This window comes from Nesoenas mayeri, assembly GCF_963082525.1.
Source record: "Nesoenas mayeri genome assembly, chromosome: 3".
Lineage (NCBI taxonomy): Eukaryota > Metazoa > Chordata > Aves > Columbiformes > Columbidae > Nesoenas > Nesoenas mayeri.
In genome coordinates, this window is record NC_137544.1 from 998947 (window position 1) to 1011826 (window position 12880).

Consider the following 12880-nt stretch of genomic DNA (forward strand, 5'->3'; position numbering starts at 1 on the left):
TTGTCATTTCTATACCTTATCTTGCTAGCCACACCTGACCATTGGGATCTGCCCTTTGGAGAGGATGGAATCGTAGGGCAGGACGTCCCAGTGCTCGGTGTGTACCTGGAGAGCAAGAGGTGGCCTCTGCCCTCCACCCACAGCCCCAGGGTGGGCAACAGGGACTCCCCCCAATGCCTTTCTGACCGCTCATTCCAGTTTCTCCCCCAAATTCGGTGTGTGCACAAATGGAGAATGGTATTTCTGAGGAAGGGAGAAAGAAACAAACCAAGCCAGGCCCTGGCTGTGTCCAGAGATGAGCTCTGCTGGGGTTCCAGGAGGTGCTGCAGACTTGTTGGAACTTGTTGGTCCATGTCTGATGTGTGTGAGCAGAAAAGAGCCTGGACCTGGACCGTGGTTTAGGTTTCTATGGGGGTAGGGGAGGGGTTTGTGTTGGTTTGGTGCTGGCCAAGCCTGTGGCCGGAGGGGTCAAAGCTGGAGCTGAGCTGGGTGCTGAGGTGCAGAGACACCAGGGATCAGGAGGGACCAGGAGGATCCTTTCAGTGCTTGAACAGGGATGAAAGGGGGATTATAAGAAAGATGGGGACAGACTTTTGAGCAGGGCCTGTTGTGACAGGATGAGGGGTGATGGTTTTAAACTAAAGGAGGGAGATTCAGGCCGGACATGAGGAAGAAATTGCTTACACTGTGGGCTTTCCATGGTGGGGATGTAACCAAATAAATGCAGCTGCAGCACGGGGAGTGAGGCTGGACCATAAGCAAAATGCTGCCACGACCACGGAGCCATTTCTAATTTTCTTCTATATTTCGGGATTTTAGTCATTTGCTTCCTTGACTCACTGCAGAAAACTTCAAAGTGGGAAAAAATAGCTTAAAAATGAGCGTTGGCATCTTTCTGAAGAGTCACTAATTTCTTCCTGTGAAGGTGCTTGATAAGCGCTTTCCTTTCCAGAGCTTGCACGCGGTCCTGCGTCTCCGGGCAGCGCCGTGGGCTCGGCCCTGCTCCGCAGCTGGGGCACCCGGCCCGGCGCTGTGCACCGGCGCAGCGCCGCCAGGGCTGCGCTTGGCTTCGGGGCACAAGCGGTGACCCGCGGCTTGGGAAACTGGAGGCAGCTCAGGTGGTTTAGCCCGGTGGACTGATTCCTTACCTTGGGAAGAAAAATAAACACAAACGGAGGTTTTTATGTATATAATGTGTTTATACATACACTAAAAGGGGCTGAGAAGAAAGATGGGGACAAACTTTTGAGCAGAGCCTGTTGTGATAGGGTTTAGTGGTGGAGTTCTGCATCCAGCTCTGGGTCCTCAGCACAGGACACACATGGAGCTGCTGGAGAGGGGCCAGAGGAGCCCCAGGAATGACCCGAGGCTGGAACAGCTCTGCTGGGGACAGGTGAGAGAGTTGGGGTGTTCAGCTGCAGAAGAGAAGCTCCGGGGAGACCTTAGTGCGGCCTTTCCGGACTTGAAAGGGGCTGATAAGAAAGATGGGACAGAGTTTTGAGCAGGGTCTGTAGTGACAAATCAAGGGGTGATGGTTTTACACTAAAGGAGGGAGATTCAGGCCAGACATGATGCAGAAATTGTTTGTGCTGAGGGTGGTGAGAGCCTGGCCCAGGTTGGCCAGAGAGGTGGTGGCTGAACCATCCCTGGAGACATCCCAGGCCAGGCTGGACGGGCTCTGAGCAGCCTGAGCTGGTGCAGATGTCCCTGCTCATGGCAGGGGGGACTGGGGGAGCTGGGAAGGTCCCTTCAACCCAAACTATTCTATGATGTATACTATCTAACTATCTAGAAAATATTTGGCACTGAGTCAGAATCTTAGTGAGACCCCTGTAAAACGGTCCTGCCCACCATTTTCCTGGGGAAGAGGCATAATTAGCCTTTTTTCTATGGTGATCTCAGCTCCATCCTCACCACCTCTGCAGCAGCTCCCTGACCCAGCCTGACCTCTCCCTCCCATCCTTCCTCCGCAGACTTTCCGCTGGCCGGTGGCGAGCAACATCGATGGCAATGAGATCCTGGAGATCCAGGTCTTCAACTACAGCAAAGTCTTCACCAACAGGTGAGCCCGTGGTCTGTCCTTCCCTCCCACCGACCCTCAGGTCCTGTCCCATGGGAAGCAGGAGCTCCTGCTTGTGCAGGATCCACGTGTTGGTTGGGTTTGGAGAGTGGGGGGTGAGGAGGAGGTTGGTGGTGTCTCCTGGGAAAGGTGGAGAAGCTGGGGTGCAATGGGACAGCTCAGCTCAGCTCAGCAGTGGGATGGTGCTCAGCACCATGTCCACACCGTGCTTTTCCTTGGTTCAACACCATTTGCGCGTGACTCAGAGAAACTGAAATATTTTGGCTAATTATCAAGGTGGAATTTGATCCCTAAATGTAGTCCACAGCTTCTGCACGTTCTGCAAGTGTTTATTTCTTATTCTTGGAGTTTTTTCTCACATAGATACTGTGGTGGTTGCCAGGAATTATGTACGTTGTTATGAACATATTTAGAGGCTTACTACAGTCTAACTTCTGCCCCCACATTAATAATGAACATGAAAGAAGGAAAATGTGTCTGTCCCTTCCATCATTTCTCCACGCTGTACTTGCAAAAACATGGGAGCACTTCACGAAAGACTTGAGTGACATATGTGACTTGTCCTATAGAACATTTATACTGACACTAAAGAGGGGAAAGGAGAAAAAGAGCCAAGAAAGGGCTATTGCTTGAGGTTGGACTTCGCACTGACGTTTTCTCCAGAAATCCAGACTCTGGAGCTCAGCAGGGTCTCCTGAGCATCTCCCAGGCACGTGTTGGTGGAAAAACTTGCTTCAGAACCCCAAAAATGAGGCGACAGAGGGCACGCGGGACAGGCATGCTAAATACACACGTTGGAGAAAATAAAACAACCAACAAAACCCAAATCACAAACAAAAAACCCAAAACAAACTGAGGAAAAAGCAATCCTGACCTTTGTCTTGCTTTGAAGTAGGAGCTTGAGTAGAGGAGAGGTGAAAAAAGCTGCTTGATTTGGTTGTTGTTTGGGAGGAGAAAGGCCAGGAGCCCCACGAGGGTCCCGGCCTGGGTGGGTGTGTTGGGTGGGAAGGGGTGGCAGGTCCAGGCAGGAGAGGTCCGGGGCTCATGGGGACATCTCAGCTCTGCCGCGGGGTCCGTACGTCGTACAAGCCACTTGGGTTGTGTTCAGACACCTCCTACGGGCACCTGCGTTGAGATGGTGCGGTTGTGGTGGTCAATAAGTTCACGAGTGATGTGCCCATGGAGTAGGAGATCTGAATAGTTTCTGCATCCCTGAAGTGTCCCAGGGTCTGTGTGAGAAGGGGCCCCTGGGGGCTGCGGGCAGCAGATGGGCGATGGGAGCCCGAGATGGACAGATGGAGACCTGGAGATGCAGCACCATCCCCTGCCAGCGCCAGATCCCACCCTTGAAATCTCCTCTTAGAATCATATAATCGTGTTGGTTGGAAAAGCCCCTCAAGATCATTGAGTTGAACCATTTCCCCCACCCCTGGCACTGCCCCATGTCCTGAGAACCTCATGTCTGTCTGTCCAACCCTCCAGGGCTGGTGACTCCAGCACTGCCCTGGGCAGCCTGTCCCAATGCCCCACAGCCCTTTGGGGAAGAAATTCTTCCTAATTTTTCCTCATATGCAATCTGAAGATCTGAACCTTCCATCCTCCTGCTGCATCCATGGCAGCGGTGGTTCTCCTTGTCTGGACGCCCCTTCCACGCTCCCCTTCATGTTGTGCTGCCCCGGAGCTGCCCGCCGTGTGCACAGGCTGAATGCACCTGTCAGACAGACAACGTGAAGGGACAGACCGTCCCTCCATCCACCACGGCTCAGAGCTCCAGGTCTGCATTACCCAGCAGAAGGGAACACAAACGTGCCAGCCAAATCAGAAGATTTTGCTCTAGAAACAGTGCATCACGACATACCAATTTACCTCCTGGACAGCAATCCCACATGCTCTGCATGCAAAGAAACAATCACGTCTCTCTCTGTCTTAAAATCTGAAAAAAATCCACTTGAAAGATGCAATGAAGTGCAGAAAGTGGTGTTTCTGTGTCTGGAAATGAAGAACCGTCACTGTTTGCACTGGGAACTGGAAAGGCCAGGACAGAGCAGCAGGCTGCGGTTCGAGGCTCAGAAGGGGTCGCTTGGGTAGTTCTTCTCACTTTCCAGGTGACCAGAGTCTCTTAGAAATTTCCAAATACCCAACACAAAATTGTGCTGAATTGCTGAAGGCAGCTCAGGTGGTTTTGCCTTGTAGACTTGCCTTGGGAAGCAAAAAAACCAGCAAATCAAAGTTTATATATATATATAGCAATATGTGTTTATATACATAATAAAAAGGGTCAATAAGAAGGATGGGGACAGACTTTTGAGCAGCGCCTGTTGTGATAGGACAAGGGGTGATGGTTTTAAACTAAAGGAGGGAGATTCGGGCCGGACATGATGCAGAAATTGTTTGTGCTGAGGGTGGTGAGAGCCTGGCCCAGGTTGGCCAGAGAGGTGGTGGCTGAACCATCCCTGGAGACATCCCAGGCCAGGCTGGACGGGGCTCTGAGCAGCCTGAGCTGGTGCAGATGTCCCTGTCATGGCAGGGGGACTGGATGGGCTTTAACGGTCCCTTCAACCCAAACCATCCCATGAATCAATGACCTGCAGTGAGCAGGACTCTAGTTCCAGCTCCCCATGAGAACTGGCTTCTTCCACCAATTTATTTCCCCCTTGGCACAAAGAAACCCCCACATGTTGAGGTTTTGTCCCAGGGGCTCAGGAGCCCGAGCTGGGCCAGTTGGGCTCCCCCACCGTGGTGTCCACAGCACACGAACCCCAGAGCATCCCTGCCCAGCTGTTCTCTGCCCTCCAGAGCTCTTGCACATCTGTAGTCACAGCACCTCCCAGTCTTGTTTCTGAGAAGGCCGTTCTTGGCGCCTCTCATTGCACAGTGGTTTTTAGCATCTCAAATTGCCTTTGCAGATCTTTATCCCCCTAATATTCAACTTTCCACCCCACATCTCCCCAGGTCTGCACGCTTGAAACAGAGAAATAAACCTAACGGCAGAGTCAATTCTACTCTTAAGTGGCATTTATTTTATCAGCGCTGGGAACACTGGGGATCATCCTCCATAAGTGCTCCAACCACTGGATGCTCTTGCATTGCTTATATTCACATCATTATTACATATGCATTATACATTTTGAAAATTTTGGCATATATCTATATTAAGAACTAATTGATGATGTTCGTTATAATTATTTAGTTTCTTACTTACAATATATCTATTAATTATTAGTTAAATATAAGCTAAGCACTCTACTCCTAAACATGTCTCACTCAATCTTCTGTCTCCTCTTGTCATGCAGAAGGATCTAAAGCTTGAAAAATATCCCCTTGTTTTGCAGGTGGTCAGAAAGCACAGATCACATCAATTAGTTAATGATGGGGTTGTCTTTTGTAAGTTAATCACAGTACACATTAATTTAGCAGCTTCTCTTCACACTGAGGGTGAAACACATCTCCCTTCTCCCCAACCTCCTCCTTTCCTCCAGTTATGAATTATCTGGTTGTTTATTCACCGGGCTGGGTGGCCAGCGCACCGAACGCTCTGGAGCTCTTGTGTCCATTGGAATCTGCTCCACGTTCTCCCAACCCGAGGTGTGGATGCTGCTTTTTGGCATTGTTTTTGGCCCCTGAGCGCCCTTTCTGTTTGCCCCATTCGCATCCCAAGGGCCCCGCTCTCCGTAGCCGACTCCCCCCCTTGACAGCTCTGTCAGCTTTAACATCAATTTAAAACTGGTCGTAAGTTATTTTTACGTCCCAGTCACTCATGTAGCAGTCATGGGCTTAACAGGAGAGCTGCACCGTGTCATTCAGAGCTGATTCCCAGCCGATGACCTGTTTTCAGAGTTTCTCCATTAACGTGCGCTCGTTAGCGTGCCGAGCTGGCAGCAGGCAGCGCTCAGCCAAACACTGCGGCAAACCCGCTCCTTTTGTGCAGTCGCCAAACAAACTGACTCCAAAGAAGCAAACTGAGTTTCTTTTGACAGGCTTTACCTCCTCATAAACCCGCCTGGGATGTCATTGATTACACACCTGTTTTAATTGCTCATTCATTGAATCCTGTACAATCTCCTGTGCTATTTCCCCAAGCTCCCGCCGGGTCAGCCTGGCTCCCTCTGCTCACCTGGATGAACCCGGGGGTGTGCTGGGGTTTCTCTGTTATTCCAGCTTCGTTAAATATTGATATTAGTGGCCCAGAGGCTGCTGGTTCACTTTCAATGATTACCCACAAACTACCAACAGAAACATTTATCCAGTATGTTGTTTGCATCGTTACGGGCTGGAACAGGAGCTGCTGCTCCTCTTGCTGGGGTGCGTTTGCCCTGAAATCGTAGAATAATCTAATCAGAGAATGGTTTGAGTTGGAAGAGACAGTTAAATCTTGTCCAGCCCCCTGCCATGAGCAGGGACATCTGCACCAGCTCAGGCTGCTCAGACCCCATCCAGCCTGGCCTGGGATGTCTCCAGGGATGGTTCAGCCACCACCTCTCTGGCCAACCTGGGCCAGGCTCTCACCACCCTCAGCACAAACTATTTCTGCATCATGTCCAGCCTGAATCTCCCTCCTTTAGTTTAAAACCATCACCCCTTGTCCTGTCACAACAGGCGCTGCTCAAAAGTCTGTCCCCATCTTTCTGACGGGCCCCTTTTAAGCACTGATTGCAGAGCTCATCCTGCCCAGCAGCCAGACCCTGGTCTGGGATCCTCTCGCCCAGATGCGGGACACAGCTGGACCAGCCGCACTTCCGAGCAGCATCAGCGCTGGAGCCTCCGGCAGCTCCCTGCAGAGGCTTCCCACAGTTTAATTACCTGTTCCACCTCTCTCTGCTAAATTAAACAGCCCTTCAGGTTAGAAACGATTTCCTCCCGCTGGCATTTCCAGGCAGTGGTGGAACGTGTCCCTGGCAGTGCACATCCAGCCTGGCCCTCGGCAAATAAGAGACCCGGCACAGTGCTCTTGGTGGGAAGTTCCTTTTCCCTGGGTTTCCTGCAGCGGGGACCCAGGCCTGGGTTCCAGAAATCCTTTGAAATAAATCATTTATGTGCAAGGTACAGCCTTAAGCTGGTGCCTCCTGAAGAGGGACCCTCAGTGCAACAACACTTGGACAATTGTACCCCCACACTCCAACTTCAGCCGCCACCCCTGGGCATCCCTTCAGGCCAACTGCAAAATTAGAGTCTGGGGTCCCCCCATTCTTCATTGTATCTCTTCATTTTCATCAGCTGGGCTGTCAATCAAAGTCATGACCTTCAGCTGCTATTTTGCACCTGCAGCTGAAGAAAATCGGTTCTAAGCAACAGCCAAAACATTCTTCTGTTCGAGGCAGTTCTGTCCCTTTACTTCTGTCCAGGGACCAGCTTCCCCCGATCTTCCAGCCATTTGAGTGTCCAGCTTCTGGAAGGATCCATGTCTCCTGTACATCCCAAGGTGTATCTTCCAGCCCTGTGTTTGTCTCAGACATCCCATTGACAACCAGTGACAGGACAAGGGGCAATGGGTGCAAACTGGAACACAGGAGGTTCCAGTGAAAGAGGAGAAGCAACTTGTTGGGGTGAGGGTGTCAGAGCCTGGCCCAGGCTGCCCAGGGGGTTGTGGAGTCTCCTTCTGTGCAGACATTCCAACCCGCCTGGACACCTTCCTGTGTAACCTCATCTGGGTGTTCCTGCTCCATGGGGGGATTGCACTGGATGAGCTTTCCAGGGCCCTTCAACCCTGACACTCTGGGATTCTGTGACGTCTGTGCAGCAGCAGGTTCTCGTGTTTAGGTGATGGAAATGAGCCCCCAGTGCTGGAGAGGGGTCTGGGGGAGCTGGCAACACCCAAATGTGACCTGGCCCAGGGCAGTGGGTTTTGGGCACAAGGATCTGAGAACTGGCTGTGGCTGAGGATGGGCTGGAGAGGATGAAGTTCCCTGAAGCAAAAGAGAACCAGGAACCCAAAGGAGGCAACAACAGGAGAGCCTTAGGTCAACCCTATAAGCTGCCTATGGATGGAGGAAAGAGTACATTTCAGATCATCGATGGCAGGAGTCAGCCTGCAGAATAGACCGCTCCAAGTCATAAATATAAAGGGATTATCCAGGGATTTCTGTTTGGACTCATGGCATTTCTCCTGCTGGATGAGAAATGTGCACACCGGAGTATCAGTGCCAAGACACCGGCAATGGCCACATCCCACCCCCGCAGCTGATCCTCCCTCGAGGGAAAGCGGGGGATCCGTGGTAAAAAGTAAATAAAATCAAAGGCCAGGGTTACAAGGCAGTGCTGTAAATACAGCTGTAAATACAGCTCATCCCTCTTGTACAGAAATGAGTTGGAAGAGGAGGATGGACAGACAGACAGAAACCTCGGAGAGGAGTGAGGAGCAGCAGAGCCCTGGTCTGGGGTTGGAAAGCTGAGCCACAGGCTCTGTGAATAATTGACGTGCAGCTGATTAGTGCTGTTTATCAAAGCCCCAGATAAAGGCAGGACACCTGATGCAGGTCCACCCTGAATAATGGAGGGGCTGGTGCAGGAAGGTGGTTCTGTGGCTCGTTGACTTGCTTTTGTTTCCTGCCTCAGTGGCCATCAGCGTGCAGCTAATTAGCAGGTAAGATAATCCTTTTGTGGCCCAGCCAGGTGTCTCAGCCTCCTTACAGCAGCCGGGTGGGTGTTGGCTCCTCCTCTGAGCTGGGGGCTCTGGTGGGTCGAGGATGCTGAGGGGTCTGGAGCATCTTTGTGATGAGGAGACTGAGAGAGCTGGGGCTGTTGAATTGGAGAAGAGAAGCTGAGAGAGATCTTATTTATGTTAGAAATTCACATTCAAAACCCACCGGGATGCGATCCTGTGTGATCTGCTTTGGTGACCTTGTGTTAGCAGGGGGGCTGGACTGGGTGATCTCCAGAGGTCCCTTCAGCCCCAGCCAGGCTGGCATTCTGTGATTCTGGGGTTCCATAGGTCTTGGCTTTGGGTCGGTGGCTGTTCCGTGAGGCTCTGCATGTCTGAGTGCCTAAAGAAAGGAGTGGAGCATGGAGGTGGGGAGATAGTTCATGAGAACAACTCCAATGGGCCAGACCAGTGGTTCCTCCAGCCCAGAAACTCTTCTCCAGCCCCTGAGCAGACGTGCCCAGGCTGGGAAAGTCTCCCCGCCAGACAAGACCCATCCAAACCACCCCAGGGCTGCCCTGTCCTGGTGTGGGTGGACGAGGGGCAGTGACACATGAACATCCAGCCCATGGCTCATTTACTGGTGTAGATGCAGACTGAAAATGCTCCACACACGAGAAGGACCAATAATGATGGGTCTTGTGCACCCATCCTGCAGATGTGAGATGCTTCATCTAATGCTACATATCCCATCCTGGAAAGCAGGTGGTGAAGCCAATTAACTGCTGCATGGTGGGATGACCTGAGTGGAAAGACGGAGTTTCTACTGGAACTCAGTTCATCTCTGTCCTTTCTCTTCTGATCCCCTGAGGAGACCTACAAAATACCTTCAAGATGGGTGAAAAGTCGTAGCATGTGGTTCCACAGTGAAGGGCCCTGGGACAAGACATGAGCAGGATTTGGGTGCGTGGCGATTTACACAGAGGGTGGTGAGAGCCTGGCCCAGGTACCCAGAGAGGTGGTGGCTGAACCATCCCTGGAGACATCCCAGGCCAGGCTGGACGGGCTCTGAGCAGCCTGAGCTGGTGCAGATGTCCCTGCTCATGGCAGGGGTTGGATTGGTCTTAGTCCAAGAGGTCGAGATATCCACTTTGTCCCTTCCAATCTCAACCATTCTGTGATTCTTTGTGAGGTCCCAAATGCAGATTTGAGTGTGTCTGAGCAGGAGAAGACACTGTGGGACATGTATGAGAGATGTGGGATGGAGATACAAGAAACGGGTGGAGGCAGCCGCCAGGGCAGCACGACATGCTGGTGGGACACCAGTGAGGATGGTTGTGTGGTCCAGCATCATCCCTGAGGCAGGAGCTCTGATCCTTCTGCTGCTCCCATTCTGCTGGGACAGCCTGGAGAAGCCTCTTCTGGGCCATGTTTTCCCTGTGCATAAAACAAGGTCACCACCAGCCAGTGGCCACATCGCTGGAGGATGAGGAAGGCTGCACAAAAACCCGAGAGCTTTTACTTCAGGGTGGTTTGTTTTCCTCCGTGTCACTGTTTTCCTCTCCAGGGTGAGCAGCAGTAACTGGATCTGGCCAGAGGCCAAAAGTCACGTTCCAAACCCGTCGTCTCCCCGCTGGCCTGATGGGCGATGCAGGGGTGGGGGCACAGATAACATCCCCCCCGAAAACCGATCCCCACGGGGAGGAGGCAGGAGCTGGCTCCTCTTACCTGACACAGACAAAGAGACCAATACTAAAGGCTTCTCATACCGCACTGTGCTCTCCGGGATAAAAATAGAGCTTTGTTTTGTCCTTTGTACCCCGGCTTCTCCAGCAATTAAGATCTTGGCAGAATTCATGTCTTTTGTATGAAAGTGCCTCCAACCTGCAGGGACCAGGGTGCTCAGCATTTCATCCACAGAAAATAATCCGCTGCAGAACTGCTGTGGAAAGAGTATAATGGAAAAATTATTGACTTGGGCGCAGTAGGTTTCCTCTCTTGTCTGAGTGCCCTCCCCAAGCAGAGAAGATTCTGGGTAGGTAGGATGTTGCAAGAGCTGCATTTTACAAACCAGAAGGTGCCTGGGTTTCCTTGCGATGGTGCTTGGATCACAGTGGGGCAAGCCCAGAGGTTCAGTTCCCTGGAGCACCATCAGGGATGCAGGAGATTCTGTTCCCTGGAGCATCATCGGGGATGCAGGAGGTTCAGTTCCCTAGAGCATCACCAGGGATGCAGGAGGTTCAGTTCCTTGGAGCATCACCAGGGATGCAGGAGGTTCAGTTCCTTGGAGCATCATCAGGGATGCAGGAGGTTCAGTTCCCTAGAGCATCATCAGGGATGCAGGAGATTCAGTTCCCTAGAGCATCATCAGGGATGCAGGAGGTTCAGTTCCTTGGAGCATCACCAGGGATGCAGGAGGTTCAGTTCCCTGGAGCACCATCAGGGATGCAGGAGGTTCAGTTCCTTGGAGCATCATCAGGTGTGCAGGAGGTTCAGTTCCCTGGAGCATCATCAGGGATGCAGGAGGTTCAGTTCCCTGGAGCATCATCAGGGATGCAGGAGGTTCAGTTCCCTGGAGCATCACCAGGGATGCAGGAGGTTCAGTTCCCTGGAGCATCATCGGGGATGCAGGAGGTTCAGTTCTCCCCAGTTTCTCCCCTCCCTGTGTGGAAGATCCCAGGGATACCCCGCGGTGGTACCCAGGGCTCTGTGTCCCTCTCACCAGGCCACTGCATGAGTGATGCCTCTTGTGCATGCGTAAAGATGGCCTTTTAGCCTAGAGAACTGGGAGAAGGCAGAAAGCAATAAAATATCTTTGAAAGAAATGGAATATGCCTGTAACTCAGACAAAACACTTATGAAAGATTGTGCCATGCCAGCCTCATGCTTGGATCGCTTCTGTCTCGGTCCAAACCAATTTTTTAAAGTCCCTTTCTAATTTCAACCGTAAGCAAAAAAATAATATGAGAATATTTTAGCAGGATTTGGGGGCCTTCTGCACAATTTAAGGTTTAAGTTTGTCATTTTCTTGTGTGATTTGAGTCCCCAAACTTTATTAGATGAAATCCAGCCTGGGCAGATCTCCTGGAGGGTATTTTACACCTTAGTAGCTGGGAGCAATCCAGTAACCCTGGTTATCCAAACAGCATTAAAACAAGTTTTTCCACTGATCCTTTCAGCGGTGAGAAGACAGAAAGCTGCTTTTTGGTGGTGTTGTAGGCTGGCTGTGCAACACGCTATTGCTCATAAGGGTCCTTTGGTTTTGTGTTGTTAACTGTGCAGGAGCAAAAAGGATCCAATAGAAGAGACGAAAACACTGGAACAACTTTTATATGAGGAACTATAAATTAAATTAGTCCTCTTCAATTCATGATCAATAGTCACAAGGTTAGAGTGGGGAGGAAGCAGTTACTCATCATCTATTTCAGTAGGAAGACCTGGAGGACATGAAAACAAAGACAGTCCTCTTGATCATGGGCTGCACTCTTCATGTTTTTTCTTAAAGCAACCCTTCTTTTCCTCTCCAGTGTCCATTGCACTTCTTGAGCTCTGGGATTATCCACCTCAGAAGAAGTTCCTAGTCCAGTTTATTTTCCAGTTGATACAGACTGGGTATGGTGGGGATCAGTCCAGCAGGCAGCATCTCCTCTCACATACCTCTCCACAGAGTAGGGTTTGTGGCAGGTCCTCCAGAGCTTGAGGTTCATAAAGCCCAGCTTAGCTTCCCGGTTCTAGGGACAGGCTGAGAGAGTTGGGGTGTTCAGCTGGAGAAGAGAAGCTCCGGGGAGACCTCATTGTGGCCTTTCCAGACTTAAAAGGGGTTGAGAAGAAAGATGGGGACAGACTTTTGAGCAGGGTCTGTTGTGATAGGACAAGGGGTGATGGTTTTAAACTAAAGGAGGGAGATTCAGGCCGGACATGATGCAGAAATTGTTTGTGCTGAGGGTGGTGAGAGCCTGGCCCAGGTTGGCCAGAGAGGTGGTGGCTGAACCATCCCTGAGACATCCCAGGCCAGGCTGGACGGGGCTCTGAGCACCCTGAGCTGGTGCAGATGTCCCTGCTCATGACAGGGGGCTGGGGGAGCTGGGAAGGTCCTTTCTGACCCAAACTATTAGATGATTCATGACTGGTGTCTGTGGTTACACATACAGCTGCTGGTGCACAGGCAGATCATAGAATGCCCTGAGTTGGAAGGGACCCACAAGGATCATCAAGTCCAGCTC

The 12880-nt window shown here is 51.4% G+C and overlaps 1 protein-coding gene across 2 annotated transcripts in view; it reads left to right on the plus strand.

The window, feature by feature from the left end:
- The window catches only part of OTOF (otoferlin), a gene marked incomplete at both ends in the record, with an annotated part of 118910 nt that overhangs the window by 18173 nt on the left and 87857 nt on the right, over positions 1 to 12880 (plus strand). For both annotated transcript variants that reach the window (XM_080342690.1, XM_080342691.1), the window contains one exon: positions 1974 to 2062. In XM_080342690.1, the coding sequence (XP_080198816.1) occupies positions 1974 to 2062 (89 nt within the window). The remainder of the gene's footprint in view (positions 1 to 1973; positions 2063 to 12880) is intronic.